At 32.6% G+C, this 25,339-nt stretch overlaps 1 protein-coding gene across 2 annotated transcripts in view; it reads right to left on the reverse strand.

The window, feature by feature from the left end:
- Positions 1-1,096: 1,096 nt before the first annotated feature.
- RBM46 (RNA binding motif protein 46) overlaps positions 1,097-25,339 on the reverse strand; it is a 48,948-nt gene continuing 24,705 nt past the window's right edge. Inside the window, exons 5-6 of one of the 2 annotated variants that reach the window (XM_023226371.2) lie at positions 9,836-9,895; positions 1,097-3,131 (exon numbers count right to left, since the gene is read on the reverse strand). In XM_023226371.2, the coding sequence (XP_023082139.1) occupies positions 9,840-9,895 (56 nt within the window). In that variant the 3' untranslated portion in view covers positions 1,097-3,131; positions 9,836-9,839. The remainder of the gene's footprint in view (positions 3,132-9,835; positions 9,896-25,339) is intronic. The other variant, XM_023226364.2, reaches the window with a different exon arrangement.

Raw genomic sequence — 25,339 nt, forward strand, 5'->3', positions numbered from 1 at the left:
TCCCTGGCAATTAAAGAGCAAAATCTATGCAATTCCAACAGTTAAGAGAAATATAGTATTTGTTAAGCACAGTGTCTATGCTCATTTAAATTAAAAAAATCTAAGGCAGTAAACTCGAAGTATTGCATATGATTTATAGGGAATGAACATTTAAAGGTTGAAAAAACTGAGATTAATTTCCACATAACTTCTGCTTGAAACTTGGGCAGAAAAAGATATTTGCAACTATTTCAAATTCTGTTTACAAATCCTATGTCCCATACAGCTGCACAATTTGACAAAAAAGGGTAAAGTTTGTTATCTGATTTCTCAGACATCAATTATAAAAACTATCATTAGAAATCATTATAAATGTATACTAAAATATTTAAGTCAAAATGACTTGAATTCATTAATTATTCATAACTGAAAGGCAGAAACTTCAGCGGGTCTATTAACAAAGTATCTCTATTAGTCCCTGAAAATAATTTACTATTTTGCAAAACTATTTTTATTTCTTCCAAAAAACAATGATACATGTGCAAAACGTGCAGGTCACAGATATACATGTGCGATGGTTTGCTGCACCTTTTGACCTGTCTGCTAAATGCCCTCCCCTCACCCCCAGCACCCAAAAGGCCCTGGTGTGGTTGTTTCCCTTTGTCCATGTGTTCTCAATGTTCAGCTCCCACTTATGAACAAGAACATGTGGTGGTTTCTTGTTCCTGTGTTAGTTTGCTGAGGATGATGGCCTCCAGCTTCATCCATGTCCCTGCAAAGGACATGATCTCATTCTTTTCTATGGCTGCACAGTATTCCATGGTGTATATGCACCATATTTTCTTTATCCAGTCTATCATTGATGAGCATTTGGATTTCATGTATTTGCTATTGTAAAGAGTGCTGCAATAAACATGCATGTGTGTGTCTTTATAGAATGATTTACATTCCTTTGAGTATATAAAAACAATTTTCTTTCTTCAACATCCTTCACTTGAGTCTCATGAAAGCACTGAGCCTATGACTGTGTAACAAGTGAAAATGTTCTCAAGAAAAGCTCAAAGTGATTGTGAGAGCTAAAGGTTTTGTCATTCTAGTGAAAAGAAAACACACATATTAGAAGCATCACATATTTAATGTCAAAAAATTTGAATTCAAGTACAAAAATTAACACATGATTTCAACATTAAAAACCCATAACACTTATTAAAACAATACATAGAATATCAAAAACACAAATGAAGCATAACTATCAACTCCTTAAATACATTAACAGCAAAATTATAATTTGTGTATAACAAATAACAAAAATATCTATAGTTATTTTCAAGGACCACAATGGTAGACTGCTTTTTCTTTAGTACTTCAGAAAATTTGTATCTTAATCTTTTTGTCTCTTCATTTCTTTCTACATAATGGTTAGATGCTTCTGGTCATATAATTGTTCTAATCTCCAGTACAGATAGTGATCCTTGGTAATCAAATCTACTATAACCATTGTCTTCAAGTGCTTTTTGTGAAATGCTATTTAGTAAAAGTATGCAAAAAATTAACATAAATGACTAGGTTCTATTGCCCACTCAGGAATTAGAAGAAAATCCCAAAAGTTTAAAAAGAATAGTAGTTTGCTGTACCTTTATCAAGAGAAACCACGGAATAACTTTTTAAACTTTGCATTTTTATAAATTCTGCAACTCCATGTTATTCTGAATTATAGCTGATGTTTAGTACTTTAGAATATCTTTCTAAAACCAAATGTGCAAACCCGATTCTAAAATAAAACAGTATTTTAATTTGCAAGTTTACTACTACAAATTTACACAAATTTTCGTACTAATGTTAGTATTTTCTTCAGAAGAATGAGGCCTGATTGGAGATATATAGTCGCTGTCCAACATGGCTGCCATTAGCAAATGATATTGTTGGTGACAAGGGATAGCCTGGATAAGAATAAGGCCTTGAAGTATAAGGAAGCACGCTGGGAGTCCCAGAAGAGAGGGTAGCACTAACAGGGGAAAGACTATTTATTGAGCTGCGACGGAAATTGTAGTCTGTAAATAAATACATGAACAATTATGCTGCACATCTTTATGGACACAAATTTAATTTAAAGAGACAAAGCATTAAAACAATAATCACATTTTAACATAATGTTCTAACATTGGAAATCCTGATGATACTATATTGCTGGTTAAAGGTTATTTCAGCATTCACTGCACTGTAAATCCTGAGTTTTGTATTACCTTTCCTTTAGTCACACAATGTTTCAGAGATCTTACCAGAATGAATTCTTGGATATCTACTATTTCTTGGGGTTTTGATTACAGAAAAAGAGACATCTCATTTCTCTTGCTCTACAAAGAAGCTTCTTTTAAATTTGGTTCTAAGGGGTAGTCCATGAAGAAAAGATAAAAAACAGTGAATTCATATATTTTTTTGTTTTGTTTTCTTTGAAGTTGTATTAGGCATCAAACCAGCAGAAACATTCACCCCTGGACTGCAAAAACATTTGGTATAAACTAGCTGGCCAATATTTCATTATTTAAACACTAATATAAACATTTACCTAACTCAACATACTAACATTAAAAGTCCTACTGGTACGATAAAACAGTAAAATGAATCATCTTTATTAAATAAACTTCGAAAAACCATTATCAACTTATAGTTACTTCAAAAAACCATTATCAACTTATATAGAAAAATATCCAAAATTAAACCAAATTATTAAAAAATAATTGTATTTGAAATACTGCTGTTTCGCAAAAAACATTCATCTTATGCATCAAAAATTTCCTGTTTCATTAACTGCAACATTTATGTGTGTATATATGTTACAGACCAAATTTTTAAATCCTGTACCTTCCAAAAACTCAACTATGTTCTTTACTGTAAAATAAGCCAAGGGTGTGACAATGACTATAAAATCATTATTTAGAAACATTATGGTGTTTCTAGGAATGGAAGAAAAGAAATTAGGTCATCTAATGTACAGGTAAGGTTTTTTTCTATAATACTGTCCTGGTACTATAAATGATGCCTACACCATAGGTGCATTAACTTAATGTTGTCATGGGACTTAATGTTTAGCCAACAGGAATGAGATCAAGATCAACTGCAGGAGAGTAAGCTCAAGCAACATCAGAAAGGACCTAGTTCAGGGAAAAAAAAAAAAAAAGGAAAAATGAAAATCAGTTAAATATACGTTTAATTTCCAGCATTATAAAATTCTAATTAGACAAATTTTATGACCTTTTTATGAATGGTACCATAAGATCAACAAAGTGATCTGTTCCAGGAACACATAAATACATTTAGAGTAACCAGTTCCAAATATTTTCAGTATTTTGAAAATGAATGAGAAATTACTTTGATACCATTTACTTTTCTAACATCCAAAGTAGGATGACTATGTACCATACAATTTTTTTATTTTTATTTATTTATTTGAGACAGAGTTTCACTTGTTGCCGAGGCTGGAGTGCAATGGTGCGGTCTCAGTTCACTGCAACCTCTATCTCCTGGGTTCAAGAGATTCTCTTGCCTCAGCCTCCCAAGTAGGTGGGATTATAGGCGCTTACCACTACACCCAGTTAATTTTTGTATTTTTAGTAGACACAGGGTTTCACCATGTTGGCCAGGCTGGTCTTGAACTACTGACTTCAGGTGATCCACCTGCCTTAGCCTCCCAAAGTGCTGGGATTACAGGTGTAAGCCACCGTGCCTGGTGCTTTTTTTTTTCCTTTTTTTAAAGGATCCATTTCCCCTGAAGGATTTGGTATTGAGTGTAAACAGGACCATTACTGGCTCCATGTATTCCCAAATAATTGCTTTATTTAAAAAAGTCTGATTCTTTTCTCTTGAAAATTATTATGCAAATACAGTCAATTCCTTATTAGCCATTTATCTGTAATACACCTAGCTCTTCAAATTTTAACAATGTGGTCATCAACAATTCAATTTACAAGAGCAGGCTACTGCAAACAGAGAAATGTAGTTTTTGAAGATAAATCACTTGTTTTGCGTTTACATCCACTCAAGAGGTAATGCAGCATATTCATGAAATGTGGATACTGAAGGTATCTTCAGGGAAAAATTTCAGAAAGTGGATAGCCAAGCAGTTGGCTATTAGCAAAATGCTTAGCTTCACCGCATTCCTGATAGTCCCCACTGTAAACCTTGAACTTAAGCCCTTAAATATATACAATGATCAATTGTTGTACTGTGTATTTTCAAGGAGACAAAATTAAATACAAAATTAAAAGTTGATTATGACTTTATTCATGTAGCATAAATCCAAAGAAAAAAAATCCCTCACAAATAACAAAGATTAGGAAACAAAGGTTTCAGAAGTTAGTAAGATTTTACAAGCATCTCAAAAATAAATTTTATTACTAAAATCACTAAGAATCTAAATATATTCAGGAAGACATCCAGCTGTTTAGAAAATACAATACAAACCAAACTTCAATGAATGAAATGTGAGCTGAAAATGCTTAGTGGAATGAAGCTAAAAGTACAATCATGTTTTCCTCAGATCTATTATAACATATAATTTTCACATCATAGGAAATAAAAAGGAATTCTAATTTTAAGAAAATAATACATAAATAAATTAGTTAAAATTCCTAGCATATACTTATTTGCCCACCCCTAGTTTTTCTTCCCAATGAACATCCTTAGCTCTTCAATCCCACTGTTTCTGCCTCAGACTGGGATCTGTACTTCCGATCCCTTCTTAAGGAATGACACAGAGCCAATTTCAGAATGTAAGTTATACACTAAGTGTTATTAAATTGCCTTAACACTTTGAACACTGATACACAATTCACATAAAATGCATATATCCTATGTTTATTTCAATGAGTTTTGATAATTGTATAAATCTATGTAATGAACACTCAAAACAAGATATAAAACATATCCCCAATCCAGAAATTTCCTGTGCCCTTTTCCAGCCAACAGACCTTCACTTGCAGGCAACCACCTTCTGATTTCTACTCCAATAGATTAGTTTTGCCTGTTCTTAGACTTCATATAATAAGTATTAAGTATTTTTATGTCTACCTTTTCTCTCAACATAATTTTAAGTACATTTGAATTAATTTTTACAATAAAAAATTAGTTACAAAAAGAGGAGGCTTCTATACAAAGTAAGAATGCTTTTTTTTCCATTCACAAAGAAAATCCACTGACATATCTTGCCTTGCTAAGTCAAAATTCAAATACCTTGTTTTGGTAAAATTATTCCAGAAAGCTAATCCAGACAATCTCCTAATATAATTTCTAACATTCATTCATGTTGTATATTTCAGTAGTTTCTTCCTTTTTATGGTTGAGTATTATTTCATTGTATGAATATACTTCAATTTCATTATCTATTTGCCTACTGATGAATATCTGGGTTGTTTCTAAGTTTTATTATGAATAAAGCTGCTAGGAACACTTTTATACAGATCTTTTGGTGGCTATATGTTTTAATTTCTTTTGAGTCATTATCTGGGAATGGGATTGCTAGGTCATAGGACAGATGACCCATATTGCTTAAGAGTTCTCCAGTATGACTGTTTTATATTCACACCAGTAAAATATGAGACTTCCAGTTGCTCCACATCTTAACATTTGGCACTGTCAGCGATTTTAATCATACCAATTCTAGTGAATTATTGTATCTCACAGTGGTTTTAATTCTGATTTCCCTTATGACTAACATGTTTATTGCCCATTTAAATATCTTTGGTAAAGTATCTGTTTAAGCCTCTTGTTTATTTTTATTGGCTTTGTCTTTTTCTTGTTGATACTGATAGTTTTTGATGAGTCAAATTCACTCATTCAAAATCACAAACCAGGAATAGGTTGAAACCTTATTAAACTCTAAATCAAATGACCTCTTTCACTGATGAATGACAGAGACAAAAGCTGAACAGACAGAGAACAAGTTAAATTCACACCTCCTGATTCCTAGGAAAGTATTATTTCCACTTGCTTAAGCTTTTTTGACTCTGGCAATCTTCTCAAATATGGTTGAGAGGAACTGTCTGAAGAGGTTATTATGGGGAGGGTGACAGAACTAAAGCAGACGGTGCTGGTCTCTAAGCTACCTGGTTTTCACTTGCACTGCCCGTACTTATTTCAACTCCCTTGTTTTATACGCTAAACTTTCACTTGAAGAAAAGGTTGCTTTGTGGAAAAAAAAAAGCGAGAACAACTGCTCTGACACAGTGGATTATTACAGAAAACCTGATCAAATGTTATCTTTAATTTCATATTTATATATGGAATACAAATATTTTCATAGAACAAATTTGATATATACAAAGAATAGCAAATAAGCTTAACCTTAAGTGGCAATTCCAATTAAGCAGTAGTGGCTAATAGGAATTTTAGATTCAGAAAGATTCTGGTGGTGTGTCTGGAATAAACAGGAAAGCGAATGATGACTTATATGCCACATCTGACACAGGAGCAAGAGTAGAGACTGGCAGTACATATACCACACACTTGTCAGGCCTGTTTATGTAGCTACTGTAATTTGGTCTACCACCTTTCTGTATTCAACACAAAGACAGTCTGGTAGCAAATAACACCAGTATGTTTCTCAGTGAAAATGTAAACAGTGGATAGCTATATTGCTTCAATGTATTTCTTGTTTCGTTTCTAATTCGTCTTACACATCTTGACCAAACATCACTAATTCTTAGCTGTTTTTCTGTCTTAAAGATGAAGAAAACCCTTAATAGAGACTTTAAAGTGAGATAAAAGTGTCTTCTCATATTAATTTTGACTCCGTTTTTCTTTTGTTTCTGACTATTCTTTAGACTAATTTTTCATTAAAAAAAAAATTCCTCATAATTAGTTTTTCTTCTCTGTTAGCTATGTGAGTTCTACCACCACACCCATCCACTTTCTGATATATCTTTAAGTGTGCAACTTAGTGGTTTTTATCACATGTACACCACCACTATAAAATTCCAGAACATTTTCATCATCCTAAAAAGAAACCCTGTATCTATTAGCAGTCACGCCCATTCTCTCTTCCCTCAGCCCCAGCAACTACTAGCCTTTCTATTTCTATAGACTTGCCTATTCTGGACTTTTTGTATAAATTTATGTGGTCTTTTGGAACTGACTTCATAATATAATGCTTTCAAGGCTCATACATGTTGTAGCATGTATCAGAACTTCATCCCTTTTAATGGCTGAATAATATATCATCATACAGCTAGATTATACGTTGTTTATTCATTCATCAGTTGATAGGTATTTGGGTTGTTTCAATCTTTTGGCTATTATTAATGCTGCTGCTAAGGAATAATATGCACAAGTGTCTGTGTGAACATATGTTTTCAATTCTCTTTAGTAAGTATCTAGGAATGAAACTGCTGAGTCATACAGTAATTCCCAGTATAACTTTTTGAAAAATTGCTCAACTGTTTTCCAAGGTAGTTAAGACTATACTACTTTACATTCCCACCATTGTTAAGGATGAAACACCAGATCTTTTCATCTATGAAGTACGTTTATCAGACCTTTAACACATATTTTAAGCATTTCTTTTGATTCCTATGGGATCTGTATTGAAATTTTTTTTAAAAAAATCCTTATTGTACCATTTTATTATTATTTCAATTTCTAACGTTCAATAACCACAACTGAAATAACTATCTCAATAACTTACTTTCACTGAAACACTAAATTTTATTTGCAAAAAAAGACTTTTTTTTTTTTTTAGCTGTACTACTATCCATTCCCAGAACATAAAATATGGCTGGGTTCAAACACAGAGATTAAAATATCATATAAGTATAAATAATATCTATCATTCATTTTGTACTTTCTATTCTAGTATAGAAAATCAAGAGCTAAATAAGCAGAGAAAATATTTAAAGAAATGAAATTTCTTTAAAATGAAATTCTAAATTATCTAAAGATTACAATTTAAATCTTCGAAAGCAAGGGTTTGAAATTCTAGAAAATACAAACTAATCTAGAGTGGTTGCCTGAGAGAGAATGGAAGGAAGAATGGATTACAATGGGGCATAGAGCATCTTGTAGGAGTGAAGGAAATGTTTGTTTTCTTAATTGTGGTGTCATTTCACAGATGCATACATAAATCAAAATGAAACAAATTGTACAGTTTAAATATGGGCATTTTGTTGTATTTTATTTATACCTCAATAAAGTCAGAAACATATTAAACAAAAACCAACAAAACTCAAGTGTGTCTTTGGGTTAGCTTCAGCGTTTTCCAAACTATATCCCATACAATTAAAGTGCAAGAATTTCTCAAAACAAGTATCCTATAGCCAAATAATCTCAAGAAAAATTCAGAACAGACAGGCTTATACATTAAACAGGTTGCTACCTCAATTACCTAGGATGCTAGTATGCACTATGATTTTCCAAAGGAAGTATTTAGTATAGTTTTTCCCAAACCTGTTTGACCTTAGAAGCAGTTATTTCACTGAATTTTGAATATCAGGGAAGAAATCTTAATAGAGTTAATATATAACGGGAAAACATTAAAAACAAAACAGAACAAAATCTTCAAATATATTAAATGCAGCAATTAAAGCTCAAATGCCTTCAGAGGCAAGGCAACACACAAAAAGAACACAAAGAGCGTCAAGAATAAAACAACAGACACTTATTTGTACTGAAAATAAGCCTAGTTGCTTTTCATTAAAAAAAAAAAAAAAAACCACATCGAGAGCTTCTAGTTTGCTACCTTTGTATTAAGAGATGATTATGTCCAACTCCTTTTAATGCTACTTTCTAAGCCATTTGGAAAGTGAGTAATAGAACAGTAGCCTTATGAGAGAAAAAATTACAATCAGAGCTGCAGCAATCCAGGTAGGCTTCAGTATTAAAAAAAAAAAAAAAAAGTTGTAGCTCACTAAATAAACCATGTGGGCAAAAAAGAAAAGCCTTAGAAAATACAACAATTCTTTTCAAGTTTTATTTCTATGAGTAAAATCAGTCCTTGTAATTCAAATTTTGAACTATAAAAAGTTGTAAGGATCTCTAAGACTGGCATCACTTATTTGAATTTTTATGCTAAGATTAAGATCTTTTAAAAATAAAATTTTAAGTCTCCAGTATAACAAGCATTTCTCTGAGTCTGAGAACAGATTATATTAATTGTAATGGCCACTATCACATATTAAGTGATAAAAATAATCACACAAAATTAGTACAACTGAATCCGCATAACAGACTTGTAAGTACTATTATTATCCCCTTTGTCAATGAGGAAGTGAAGCACAAAAAGGTCAAGTTAACTTAACTCAAGGACACAGATGTAGTAGTACATGAATTACATCCTAGAACACACCACATTCTTTTCCCTCTACATGTAAAAAAAAGACTTGGTAAAGTAATAATCCTGACTCAAATAACAAGCTATCTTTTAACTTCTTACTAAAACTTGTCTTCCTCAAGAAGTACCTTGTTGAATAAACTAAACACTAAGTCTTAGTAAAACAACTTTTATTCCAAATTGTTGCAATAAGATTTGGGTTTAAGTTTGAAAAACAAGAGAGTCCTATTTTTAGATACTTTTGAGAAATATTTGGATAATCTATAAATAACACACTAACTCCAAATATATCTAATTTATTCTTAGTGGTTCAAGGTATACTAGCATGTTAAATGTTTTGAGAAGACCTGAAATACAGAAACCACTTTAGCTTTTTAAAACATATGCTTAATGAGTCTATAATTAACAAGGCTATTACACAAAATACTTCATAAAGTTTCATCAGTTTCATTACAAAGAACAATTTACAACTGATTTTCTGACAACTACCTATATTACATAATATTCCTAAGAGACTTTTACCTAATAAACTCTTACCTGTTTATTTTCTCCAAATTCTTCTACACAGGTCCAGGCTGAAGAGACTGTGTTCCCTGTCTGTAAGCAGTGAAGACAGAAAATAATTGAGTCTTTGGATTGATGTTATCCCTATCTTGGAAGTGCATGGAATCCTTGATAACTTTAGTTAAAAACCTTTTGATCAGTAAATAAAAAAACAAGTTTACAGAAAAAGAAGTAAGGGGCAAATAGTTATTTCTGGAGTTCTACAAAGATGAACAAAGAGAAGAATATTTTGATATTTGAATGAAAATTGTGAGTAATACATTATCAGAAAAAAAATTTGTCTTTCTAAACAAATTATCATTTATCTTTCTAAATATTACTACCCTGCTAAGATAAAGAAGAGACTTTAAAAATAAATGAGATCACCCAATTTCTGATAAGTAGAAAGCCAAAGAATCTAAGCAAGGTTGGGAAATAGAAATGTTGTATAAGGTGTAGTTATTTTACATATGAAACAGCATTTCCTTGCTGTCTTAAAAAAGATAGATGGCCAAAATAATACTAAACTTAAATCTTTCTTCCTAACAGCTAAAGTTTACCTACTTGAAATCTAATTTGGTCATATACAGTACAACTGTGGGCATCCATCTATTTTAGTGGTTATCTCTTCATATGCCTTAAAACTTTCTGTTATGGATGTATATCCAAATCTATGCTAAGAAATTGTGTATAAAAGTATAAACAAATGAAAAATGTCTGATAATCTATACAAAACTAGATCTTAAAATAACCATCTAAAGATTATAATTCAGTATAAAAACAGTCACAATTTCTTCTGTTTTTACATGATGAACTAGGTAACATTAATCAAACCTCTTGGTAAGAACTAGAAAATGTAAGAAACTATTAAAATCAAAAGCATTTGTTTGAAGTCACTGAGAACCAAGACAGTGACGAATTATGCGGCTGTGATCTCAGACAAGAAAACCCAAAGGTATGTAAGGTATGTGCACCTCTTTGGGAGGTGCATTACTCCTGGAAGGGTTGGCCAATCCCCAAAAGTTCCCTTATTGAATAAAAAATAACTAGTCATACAAGGAGGTAAACCAGTATCACCTAAAACCAACAGAAACAGCAGACAACAGTAACAGATCCACAGGGTATTTAGATCAGAACTGAGTATTGAAATAACAATGTCTAATACACTCAAGAAAATAAAAGACTAACATTTTTGGAAGAAAGTAGAAATCATAAAAGAGACTCAAATGAAATTCTAGAACTGAGAAATGAATCTACTGAATGGTTCTTATGATAAACCTTTTAAATTCTTTACAGATGAAAAAATTACAAACCAGAAAACAGGTAAGAAAATATACAGACTGAACATACAAAAGGATGGACAATACAGAATAAATATAATCTATATACAGGTTACGATAAAAAGGTTTAACATAAGTAGAGTTGGATTACCATAAAGAAAGAGAGAAAATGAACAAATGCAGTATTTGAAAACACAGTAACACAGAACTTACTAATACATTAACCTAGACTCCAGAAGTACCAAGCAAGATGAAAACTAAGAAGACTATACAAAAGTCACATGCATAATATAAAACTTCTGAAAATCATAAATAAAGAGAAAATACTAAAAGTAGCTGGGTACAGGGAATGATGGCACAATTTATGTTCAAAGGAGCAACAAGCTGATCAACAACAGATTTCCCAAGAGAAATAATAGAAGCTAAAGGACAGTGGAATCATAACTGCAAAGGGCTGAAGTAAAATAACTGCAAAGGGCTGAAGTAAAACAACTGCTGGCCTAGCAAAAATACCCTTTCAAACGGCAGGTGAACTAAGAATACATTCAGACAAACAAAAATTGAGATAATCTGTCATGAGCATATCCACACAAAAGAAAATATGAATAAGTACTCTTTAGGTAGAATAAACAAACAATTCTAGTGGAAGCTTAGAGATGGAAGAAACAGAGGGCAAAGGAAATGATAAATGTGTAAATCAATATCAATGTATACGAAGTCTAAAAACGATTATAGCTAGGTATTTTTATTATATTGGGTATTGTGGGGTTTTAAATGTATAAGGTTCAAAATATATATAAGTACCAATGACACTACATAAATTGTAAAAGAAATGAAAAAAGTCAAAGTGTACTAAGTTCTTTGTATTGTCTGGGATATGATAAAATACTAATTAGTATTAGACTTCAGTAAGTTACGAATGCATGTTGGCATCTATAGAGTAATGACTAAGAGATTAAAGACTCTATAATTAATACAGCTAAAGGAAAGAAAGTCAAAATAAACACTATGTTAAAATAAAAGGCAAGAAATGAGAAAAGTAATATAGAACAAGCAAAGAAAACAGAATGCAAATGGCAAAATGAGATACCTAATCCCTAGCATGTTGATAAGGACATTAAATGTATATTTAGAAATTAATACTGAAGGTTCAAGAAGAAATCAAAACATAAAAGAGAAAATATTTTTAAACAAATGATAATACAAATAAAACATATCAAAATGTATGGAACGCAAGGCCAGGCGCGGTGGCTCACACCTGTAATCCCAGCATTTTGGGGGACCAAGGTGGGCAGATCACCTGAGGTCTGGAGTTGGAGACGAGCCTGGGCAACATGGTAAAACCTGTCTCTACTAAAAATACACAAATCAACTGGGTGTGGTGGTGCACACCCGTAATCCCAGCTACTTGGGAGGCTGAGGCAGGAGAATTGCTTGAACCCAGGAGGCGGAGGTTGCAGTTAGCCACAATCATGCCACTGTACTCTAGCCTGGGTGACAGAGTGAGACCCAGTGCCAAAAAAAGAAAAAGAAAAAGAAAATGTATGGGATGCAGCTCTAACCATACTTAGGATATTGGTAGCCTTAATAAAAGAGGGGCTAAAAACTCTAAACTAAGATGGTCTTTTAAATAATATTCCACATATTCAAAAAAAGATGTAACAGAAATCTTACATAAATTCTTACAGAGAACAGTGAAATTGAAAACATTTCCCAACTATTTTTATGAGGAAAAGAATGAGCCAATCTCACTAATGAACACAGATGTAAAAATCCTAAGGAAATACCAAATAAATTTTAGCAATATATAAAAAGTATAATGTACCACGACCAAATTGAGTTTACTTCAGAAATAAGATTGATGTAACATTCAAATATCAATCAATGCAACGTGTTGCATTAAAAGAATAAAAGACAAAAATGATGTAATTAACTAGATGCAAGAAAGTATTTGACAAAATTCATTACCTATTCATGATAAAAACACATACAAAGCAGGAATAAAAGAGAATATCTTAAGTGATAAAGGGCTTCTACAATAAAAGCTACAACACACACCATATCTTAATGGAGAAATGTTGAAAGTTTATAAGGATGGTTCCTATCATCATTTGTATTCAATGTTGAAAAAGTAGTTCTAGCCAGTGCAGTAAGGCAAGAGAAAAAAAGAAATGTATAAAGGATGGAAAGGAAGAAAAAGATCTTTACATTTAGTTGATAAAAGTGTATGCAGATAAATTACTATAGAGTCAAACTATTTGACACAAATAAGTAGTTTTATCCAATATATTAAAAAATAAATTTTCACATAAAGCAGGAACAATTAGAAACTGAAATTAAGGTAAGTTATTTTTTATGATGACATTATGAAAAACTAAAACTAGGTATAAGTCTGGAGAAAGATGTAGAAGACATTTAAACAGTAAACTATTGAAAGAGCAAATTTTTTAAAAGCCTAGGTAAATGAAGACAGGTATCATGTTCATGCATCAGAAGATCCAATACTATAAAAATGTTACTGTTCCCAAATTGATCTACAGATTCAATTCTGTTCCAATCAAAATCCCATTAGGATTTTGATTTGGGGTATAGTTACAAGCTGATTCTAAAATTCATATGGAAATTCAGGGGCTGAGAAAAGTCAAGATAATTGTGAAGAAGAAAAAATAAGAGAGAAAATATTATTTACAAAACATAAAGTTACAGAATTAAGACAATATGGTATTGGTGCAAAAAACAAACAGCTCAATGAAACAGAATGTTAATATCCAGAATAAGTCATATATGTATGTGTGTATTAGAAGGCAGTGTATATACACATACTTGATTTATGTTAAGGTGACACTGCAGAGTCATGGGAAAATGGCAAGTCTTCAAAAAATGGTGTTAAGTGAATATTCATATGCGGGGTGGGGGGGAACTCTGATACTTCGTATTGTCACTAAATTTAGATGATAGAAAGTTTCTAAAAGATAATACAGAAAATATTTCATGACCCTGCAGTAAGTAAAAGTTTTCTAAGCAGGATGCAAATGGCACTAGTAAGAATGATCAATTGAATCATACTAAAATTAAGAAATTCTATGTTTCAAAACATACCTGAATAAACAGGTAAGTCATAGAGTAGAACAAGATATTTTAAAAATATATTCAATAAAGGACTTGTATATTAAATAATTAAGTAAAAAACAGACACATAGAATGAGGGAGGAAGACCTGAACAAGAAAGATACTTCACCAATACAATAGTGCAATGCCCTATAATCCTAAGATGATCAATATCGTAAGTTATCATTATATAAAAATTACAATCTCAATAAGAAATATACACTAATCAGAATATCCAAAATGTAAAAGACTGATACCATAAGTGTTGGCAAGAATGTGAAACAACTGGAACTCCCATTTACTGCTAGTAAAGTGTAAATCAGTGTCCTTACTTTGGAAAACTATTTGGCCCTATTTACTACAGTTTAAAAAACATGACCCACACCACTTTCACTCCTATATATTCAACAGGAATGTGTGCAGCAAATGAGCACCAAAAACACTATGTTCAAGAATCTTTAGAGTGTCATTATTCAAACAGCCCCAAACTGATAGTTCTTTATATTTTCACCAACAAAGACAGCAAGTTATATATAACATTCCGATGAAACACTGGCATCAATGAGAGCAAATGAAAAGTACTGCTACATGAAACAGTATGAATTGATCTCACAAACATGTTAAAAGAAGCCAGACAGACAAGATGATATAAAATGTTATATAAGTTTCAAAAATACATAGAATAAGTCAGAGGAGTGGCCTCCTTTGAGCAAAAAGGAAAGTAATGTCTGGAGAATATACAAGAGTCTTTTGGGGCTGGGCGCAGTGGCTTAAGTCTGTAATCCCAGTTCTTTGGGAGGCTGAGGCAGGCGGATCACAAGGTCTGGAGATCGAGACCATCCTGGCTAACATGGTGAAACCCCATCTCTACCAAAAATACAAAAATACATACATAAATAAATAAATTAGCCAGGCGTGGTAGCAGGCACCTGTAGTCACAGCTACTCGGGATGCTGAGGCAGGAAATGGCAAGAACCCAGGAGGTGGAGCTTGCAGTGAGCTGAGATAGGGCCAATACACTCCAGTCTGGGCGACAGAGCAAGACTCCATCTCAAAAAAAAAGAGTCTTTTGGAGTGTTGATATTTTATGTCTTTACTTCAGTGGTGAGTTATACAGACATAGTCCCTCATGGTAATTTACTGAATTTACACTCATTATCTGTGCACTTTTCTGTTTGTATGTAATGTTACAGCTTAAGGAGTTTTCTCTTTAAAAACGGAGGGGGGTGTGGGGGGAGGGATAAAAACCTGCCAGTGATATACATAAAGGAGAAGTTGATAATGTATAATTATGATAAAATATAAAATCACTTTATAGTTACTACCAAACTAGAGCACATGTGATTGAGACAAATTTAAAAATTATAATGATTCTCAGTACAGACGCTACATAGAAATATTATTAAATACAGAATAATTCTTTTCTTCATAATGTCTTCACTATGTACCACCTGGAGTTTTAGAATTAGCTTTGTTAATCTTTCGTTTGAATGAAATCAAATTTAACAGGAAAAATGCTGGGATTTAAATTACCAGTGTATAAGAATTAAATTTCTGTCAGCATATAGAAGAGATGGTGATAATTCCCACAACAAAAGCAAAAACTATCAGCAGAGTCTCAATTCAGTGTCAAATGCAAGGTTGCTACTTACTGGTACTTTCACCCAATTTAATTTACCATCTTATTTGTCTCATCCCTTTCTAAAAGCAACAACTGTTAATGAATATATTCTGAGAAATTATTTCAGAAGTGATTATTTAGTAAGTAAGACAATAAGAAAGAGTCTAGGAGAAAGAAAAGGCATGTCAAAAAGTGGAGAATAAGAATAGGATACATTAAACTTCAAAGATCAGAGTCAACATCTTTACCACCTCTCTGTAAAATGGGAATCATTAAATGTTTTATATTTAGTTTTCTAGAAGTTATGTAGGAATAAGGGCCAAAATAAGGGAAAACTAAGTAAAAATCTAAGTAGACTCTTAATTTTCATTATTTTCAAGAAAACAACATTGTAGATAGATGACTTGTTCTACAAAGATGTGACGAAGTTTTAAAAGTCACTGAAAACTAATTACAAAAGCATATTCTATATCTTTGAAGAAGACCTTACTGGTCTTTAGTTTGACAGAAAATTCCACATAAATTTTAAAGTAAATGATATGAAAGATAAAAATTATTTTCAGACTCTCAGATATGTCATACTATTTCTTCTTTGAAGACAGAAAATAACTGAGTGCACAGGATTCCGATGTATTCCAAATAAGCCTGCTATATTAGCACCCCGAATTTTCAAGGTTTTTTCCTGTCTTTAGGAAACTAAACTGAAAGGAACACCACCATCTTCTCAGTCTACACCTGTGTAGAAGAATATAAAAGTATAATGCTAGTAATAAAAAATTAGAAATAACATACAATAAGTGATTGACATTTCCTATTTGTGAAGCCTTGATCAAACGTAATAGATTATGCTAGATATAACTGGATTATATAATGAATTCTAAAAGAAATTTTAAAATTGCACATAACATAAATCATTATATTCTTACTATACTTGGTTGATATAAAGACAAAGATTTTCTCAGAGGGTTTAAAAATAACAATTACAACCTAAATCTCCTATTCCACTATACAAATTTATATACATATATATATTATATATATATATATAATATACACATATCCAATATAAAATCATCCAAACCCAGTCTATATTTCAAGGGTTCATTGAAAAGGGAATATTCTGGGCCTTTTACAATTTTAACTCATTTAATACATGTAATTACCCTATGAGATAAATACTGTTATCATCATTCCTATTTTACAAATGATAGAACTGAAGGACAGAGAAGTTAAGTAACACTGGAGTGCAGTGGCGTGATCTCAGCTCACTGCAACCTCCACCTCCTGGGTTCAAGCAATTCTCCTGCCTCAGCCTCCCAAGTAGCTGGGATTACAGGTGTGCACCACCACACCCAGCTGATTTTTGTATTTTTAGTAGAGACAAGGTTTCACCATGTTGCCCAGGCTCATCTCCAACTCCAGACCTCAGGTGATCTGCCCACCTTGGTCCCCCAAAATGCTGGGATTACAGGTGTGAGCCACCACGCCTGGCCTTGCGTTCCATACATTTTGATATGTTTTATTTGTATTATCATTTGTTTAAGGGTTTCTACTATTTTGAAACCTCCAACATGAACATGTTAAAAATTATATACTGATAATTTTTACTTTGGTGACATATATACAAATATTTCAGCCCATCAACCACCATTCATAATTTAACCGTGCCTGTGTTTATACCTGTCAACTTCCTATCTCATATATTTCTTTACCAATCTTTTCTTCTTTCTGCTCAAAGCACAGCCCAAATGTATCTTTCCTTGGAAACTTTGTATTTTATGTAGATTGCTTAAACTTATTTGAAAAGCACCATATGCTGAGTACTAAAGGAGACAGTACTCCCCCATATAATGCAGGGAATAACAACAAATCATACATGTGCAAAGTCCACTGGCTTTATACATACTGATGGATGAACAATGTTAAGAGTAAATAAAAATATAAAAATTATTGAGTGATATCATAAAGAAAAAGTCATTTTGGGTTACTGTGTCCAATAAAAGCTTAATATAAAAGTAGATGAGGATAAGCAGAATATTCTAAGCACAGTGCAGAGCAATAGGAAGGGCCTAGGCCTACCAATGAGCATGGCAAATTCAGATGATCCCAGCAGGAAATGTAAGCTATGGTTAGGTTAAGTGGGGCTAAACAGTAGAGCATTCTGAACAGGAGAATGTGGAGTTCAGAGTATTTGATTATACTTCAGTAAGAGCCACGATAAGTTCCTGACCAAGGAAGTAACAATGAAAAAGTATTAAACATATTGGACTGATAAATTATATGGCTAAACTATGTATTGGGATATTTTGAATATAATCAGAGTAAAATGAGTACCAAGTAACAGGGGACCAGGAAATAGATATAAACAAACTTTGCCTGTTTGATGTTCTGTCTAGAATCTGAATGGGGGAAAGACATATATCATCTGCCACCTTGACACATGCCATTCATTGGTTGGCAATGCTGATCCTAGGGTACATTTAAAAATCATGCAGCTACCTTGTAAACAAGATATGTTTACAAGATTTTTCTAACTCAGAATAACTCAGAGTTCAACCAGATGTCTCAGGTCAACATTACAATGGAGTAGGGTCTGGTACATGGGCCTGTAGGTTTCCTAAAGCCAAAATAGTCTCTGGAAAAAAGGTAAGGCGGGACCGAAAGCCCATCTCATTGTATTTTAACTTACAGAAACATAATTTGCCAATAATATTTCACAAGTCCGCTGTCTGTTATCCAATGTTTAATATTAGGCAAAAACCAGTTTTTCATTGGAATCACGTGAATTTACAAAGGATAGCAGTTAAGAGCACAACCTCTTAAGCTAACTAGGATCTTGGGCAAATTATTTAACATACTGAAGCGTGTTTGTTAAAAAAAAAAAAAAAAAGAATTGTCAACATTAAAATCCTATCTACCACAGGCCAGACATGTTGGCTCACGCCTGTAATCCTAGCACTTTGGGAGGCTGAGGCAGGTGGATCAGTTGAGGTCAGGAATTCGTAACCAGCCTGGCCAACACAGGGAAACTCCATCTCTACTAAAAATACGAAAATTAGCCAGGCATCGTGGTACGTGCCAGTAATCCCAGCTACTCGGGAGGCTGAAGCAGGAGAACTGCTTGAACCCGAGGTTGCAATGAGCCAAGATGGCACCACTGCACTCCAGCCAGGGTGACAGAGCGGGACTCCGTCACACACACACACACCCTATCTACCACAAAGAACTGTGAGAATACATCATGTAAAGGCATTTAGCACAAAATCTCACACATAATAAGTGTTCAAAGAATCTTAACTATTATTTTTTCTAATATTCATATTATATATGATTGGAAAGGGGTGTCTTGGATTTGTTTTCTGAATAATTATTCTTCATCATTTACGTGGTACTTAATATATATAAAAGGGAATGTTCTGGGCCCTTTACAATTTTAACTCATTTAATACATATAATTACCCTATGAGATACATACTGTTATCATCATTCCTATTTTACAATGATGGAACTGAAGGACAGAGAAGTAACTTTTCCAAGTAAGCAGTGAAGCTAGAATGTGAACCCAGGAAATCTGGCTCCAAATGCCATAATCTTTTTTCCTATGTTGCCTATATGCTATGCCATAGTACTTAATTTCCTTTTCCCGAAATTCTTTCTAAAGTGCAATGTACCATTTCCTGACCCCCCATACCAGTTTAGGTCAGGTCACCCAATTGTATGTTCTCGTAACACCCTGTACTACTCCAGCGCATTTATCAGAACTCTAACTGAATATTGGTCTCAATAGAATGTAAGGTCTATGAAAGCAGCAACTGTGTCTAATTCACTAGAGTGATCCTTATAACTTTACACAAAACAGCATTAGGTAAATATTTGTTGAAGGAACACATTTTAACAAGATTTAACAATCAGCAATCAGTTTAGAAGTTTATCAGTTAACTTCTAAACACGAGTATAGAAGCCTAAAGGAATGAATAAGCAAAAGGGATATTCTTATGAGAATAAAGTTTCCCAAATCAAACTTTCTTAAATCACAGTTTGCAAAAGGTAAATTTCTCAGAGGGCTTGAAAATGGCAAGGTCATTATATTCCAGGTGTTATTAGGGAACATAATTCTGAGCTAATATAGTCTAGTAAAGACTCCTTCCTTCTGCCATATATTTCACAGATTTAAAATAAATGTTTAAAAAATTATTTTTGTTTGTTATTTTGTACTGAGAGGAATACAGAATTTTTAGTAGCTGAAAGGCTCAGATAGTTCTGACTTACATTAAGCCATAATCTACCTCCTTAAAACTTTGCTCTTTTAGACTTAATACCACTTCCTAGAGCTCCAAAGATAAAGACTAAAGTCTTTTTTCCATGTGTGAGCACTTCAAACATTTGAAAACTGCAATCACATTTCCTCTGTGAGTATTAGTATTTACACACTGAACAGCTCCAAATATTTCAGTTGTTCACTGTCCTATTACATATTAGGGAGTTTCCAAGCTCACCCTAGTTGTCAAGGTTGAATTAAATTGTGGTGCCCATAAGGAAACAAAACATTCCAAACAGTCTGAGTAAAATAAAATTATTTAGTCTTGATACTATGTAACTTTCCTATTTTACCTTGAGTTACATTAATTTGAGAATCTCTAGAGTAGAAAGATTCTTATTCAAATTTTGACAAAATAACACAAGTTCTCACCCTTGGCTGGCTTTCATTCTTTCCCAATTTAATAATGAAATATACAAACAGAGAAATATATAAACAATATAGATGTGTATGCCTTACATAATTTAAAAAAATGAAAACATGTACTCATCACCCAGGTTTAGAAAAAGGAAATTATCAATACCTCAGAAGTCCCTTTGAATCCTTTCCAATTTCTCCCTCCAAGTAGTAACTTTTAAATGTTAGTAATTCCCTGGCATTTTTATGGTTTTACCTCATAATCGTCTACCCCTAAACAACCTATTGTTTGGTTTTGCCTGGCTTTATTTTCCTAATCATAATTTCCAATTGTCTCAATGTCTTCAATTTAAAATCTGAATCCTTTTGTATTTTACATATTTTTAAGGAGCCACCTTGAATCTTTTGTGGAATAAGGCAGGAATGAAAGTGAATAACCTACCCTTACCAGTAAAAAGGATGAATAAAAGACAGAGGGCGACTAACATAATACTTAGGTAAGTGCACTGCATCAGTATGAAACAATGTCATCTCTGCAGGATAAGAAATTGAGTGGAGGAGAAACTGAACATCTTTCCAACTTTTCCTAAGCTGGGTTTTGTATTGAATTTGTGTAAATTTATAGAATCAATATACCATATATTTAAAGAGCATTCTAGGATAAACAATTAAATAAGCTAACTATATTCAGATTATTTCATTTCCATTTATTCATGCCTGCTATCTAAATATTTGGGAGTTGATTATAAAAGTTTTTGTCATAGAAAATTCATAATAAAGAATTTCAGAATAAAAAAATAAAATTAAGAATCATTACAGAAAAATACTGATTAAATCTAAAGGCAATGAAATAATTTTCCAATGTATTAATTCAAATGAGAGCATGTGACAGCATGAAACTGCCTTCCAAGGCCTCAGAGTATTGATGAAAACCCTGTCCATCCTTCTCCCAAGCCACATTAGCTAATGTAGCAACTCCCTGCTTGGAGCATAAATCACAATAAAAATAATACATAAATAAGAAAATAAAATGTAAAGATTTTTAAAAATCAATAAAAGTGAGTTTTAGAACACCAGTGTATTAGTGAGAAATAGCAGAGTCACACATACATATAGGTATTTCAATAACTTAAAAATCTTAAGTCTATCTACTAAGTAAAATAGAGAAAATATTAAGCAATAAAGAGAAAATTATTACTATCTCATCTGTAAATCCCTCTCTGAAACTAAGTGAGTGCCTTCACCGTGAAAGCAATCATATTTTGCTTAGTATCACCTCTTTCCCTTTAATTCTTTGTGAAAAGAAATAATCTTTCAATGTTCTGGTATTATCACTGTTTCTATACTTGATACACACACCTAAGTTCACACCAAGGAATCCCTTAAGCGATTCTTATTCTCTCAAGGAAAACACACGTACACACATACATGCAGATGAAAAGCCTTTAAATTAACCAACATTTCAATGCTTGAATTATTTATAGCTCTGAATACAACCTTAATCTGTCTTGCAAAGATTGATAATGGCTCACCTGGAACCTTATAAATTCTGTGCCCCAAATTATCCAATACTTTCATAAATTCGTAACTACAGATTTGGTCACCCTTGGACCAAAAATTAACTGGGCAGCAGCAGGGGGAAAAAAAAAGCCATCCACATATATGGCACATACGCTTCAAATTTTGTGAATATTCATTTACCCCATAATCTGGTCAGTAAACAAGCTGACTGGAACTATGTATTGCTGAAACAAAGTTAACAAGAAAAAAATTAGGTAAATGGGCTTTAGTCTTACAAAAATCCACATACAAAACAGGATTAAAGAAAAGTACGAAAAAGAAAAGTAACTAATAAAAACATACTTAGACCACATAATGAATGGAAGGACAATTAAACTGCACAAAAGAAAAAGAAAAGCATAGGTCAACAAAGATTTATCTACTAAAAGAAGCTGGAGTTTTACATCATGGTTTACATTTTTATTTAAATAAGTGCCAATCCCCTGAATTTGTGTACAGAAATCAAGGTATACTGTTTAAACACGGAAGAATAGTAACAAAGTACACACACCAAATTACCAAGCAATACAACTGTAAGAGACTGACGTTTTCTGATGATTGTGCTCCTATATACTTTTTAATCCAAAGTTATAAACAGAATTATAGTAGAGCTGATAACACTATTAGTGTAGTATAATGATTATATTTACTGAATCAAAGCAATATATAGGCAAACTAAATTTATTTAGTTACCCAAATTATTTTCTTAAAATATGAACTACTGTGTACATAAAATTTCATATGCAATCCATTCTTAGAGCTCAAATGTTACTTGCTAAATATAAGACAAATAAGGACCCACATGTCATTAATACATCACTGACCAAATACTATCACTTTAAGGAGCATGAAAATCCAAGGAGTTATTAATATTCTGGTGATTTACTTCTAATTATTTGGGGATACTAAGATTTTTAATTTTTGTCCTACTATTTTGAAGTTTCACAGGAAAGTGAACCATTCTTGGAAGTAATGTACTACCAGGTCTTGGAAAGAGGATGAAATGCTCTGAGATTGATGTACTATCAGATACTAACTAGCAAGGGCAGATACTATTTTTGATTTTACCTAAAAGGCCTGGAAGAAACACTGAATTTTAAAGTAGTTTAAAGCACAAAATAAATTCGTCACAGTGAAATCATCATTCTACATTTTCTGTCTCCTTATTCACCAGTCCATTCACTTAATTACACTGCTATAGCATAAAAAATTATTGTCTACTAAATATTAAACAAGAAGCAGAGATAAGGGCATGATAGGCTGAAGAAGACTAAGTAGAGCGTTTCACAGAGATTTTTCTGATTCTAAAAAAAAAGAAAGGTAAGAAAAAGAAGAGCTAGCCGGGCGCGGTGGCTCAAGCCTGTAATCCCAGCACTTTGGGAGGCCGAGACGGGCGGATCACGAGGTCAGGAGATCGAGACCATCCTGGCTAACACGGTGAAACCCCGTCTCTACTAAAAATACAAAAACTAGCTGGGCGAGGTGGCGGGCGCCTGTAGTCTCAGCTACTCGGGAGGCTGAGGCAGGAGAATGACGTAAACCCGGGAGGTGGAGCTTGCAGTGAGCTGAGATCCGGCCACTGCACTCCAGTCCAGGCGACAGAGCAAGACTCCGCCTCAAAAAAAAAAAAAAAAAAAAAAAAAAAGAAAAAGAAGAGCTAAAAATCAATGTAACATTAAAATTTCTTTTAAAGCCACACTAAAAAATCTGTATTTAGGGACATCATGTGGCAAAATTATGAACTGCTACTAACATTTAAGAATGGAACATACACACACAATTTCTAATGTCATCTGATATAAAGGGAAATTTTTAAAACCATTTTTTAAAATATAAATTAAATAAGATCAGACAGATTAATACAGCAGTAGCTGCTATTAAAACTAGTTTATTAGAAGGAGTATTTTAGGACTGTATTAACCAAAGACATTAAGAAGTTATAGGGTAAAGAATCAAGCATGATTATATAGATTTATGAAGTAAATAAAATACAAAGGATCACTTTCAACAGTTAATAAACCTAACTATGGGACAGATACTCCCCACATGGCATGTTTCGATACACATCATTATTTTCCTAGATCCTCTGTTACAAAAAGAAAACTATTTCCAAACTTTTAAGTAGTTGCCTTGTTTTATAAAAACCTTGCTTTTGGCTGTAGTAATTGGTTAGCAAATTCAGAGAAGAAAATAACCGAAAAACAATTACATGTCATCATGCAAATAAAACAGTTGACTGACTGAATCTTTTTTTTTTTTTTTGTCCAGCTGTTCTGCTGTGAAATAGGCAGGCATAAGCTTTGAATTCTATAAAGGAAGGGATATTAAACTGATGGATTATTTCTTGCAAAAGCAGCTCTTGGTTTTAAACTATTTGAACTCAAATATGTATCTCTGCAGACATAAAATATTTTAAAGTATTACTTTTGGTTCTACATAGGATTTTTGACCATATTTTAAATGAAACCATAATCTTCTTAGAAAAAAGATTCCTTAAAACTTACTAAATAAAATGCTGATATTTTAGATCTGAGGACACTGAAGTCCAATGACGAAACAATTCATTTGCCATTCTAAGGTCACACAGTTTCTCAATGGCTAAGAAAGGATTCTTAATTCTTATACTTTTATTCTAGTAATCATTATTCTAGTAAGCTACTTCTCTCACTGTACTAACTCCATAATATTTATGATGCATTAATACAAGTGTTAGTAAGATGAGAATTATAAGTAATACTAGATGTTCATTCAAATGGTCTTTCGGGAAAAAAAAGTAAATTTCAAGAGCAATACAAATACATTTTCATGAGGACTAAGCCCTCTCCGAGGGTCAAAGACACATAGTTGAGTTAATGGAATTTTGGTCTCACCACTTGGTCTTATGAAAACAAATGTGTAAAATGTTGATCCTGATACCTATTTCTCATTTAAGTAGGTGAATTTTAAAAGAAATTTTGCAAATTACCTTTGTTCTTTAAAATACCCGTTTGAATAGTATCATCAAAGTTAGAGCTGTAGTTAAAACTGGAAAAAAATACTCTTCTGAAAAGTATTATTTTTCTTCTATGTATAATTTATAACTCCATTATAATATCATAAAATCATTATTTCATGTTTGGCTTAAGTGCCTCCTAGAATTATTTCTTAAGTTAAAAAAAAAAAAAAAACCTGGAGAAAGTTTCTCTTTATTTCAAAGAAATGGTTTGGAATATTTTTATCTGAAATTCTTTTATTTTTGCATTTCTGCCCATCAA

Source organism: Piliocolobus tephrosceles, chromosome 3, assembly GCF_002776525.5.
Source record: "Piliocolobus tephrosceles isolate RC106 chromosome 3, ASM277652v3, whole genome shotgun sequence".
Lineage (NCBI taxonomy): Eukaryota > Metazoa > Chordata > Mammalia > Primates > Cercopithecidae > Piliocolobus > Piliocolobus tephrosceles.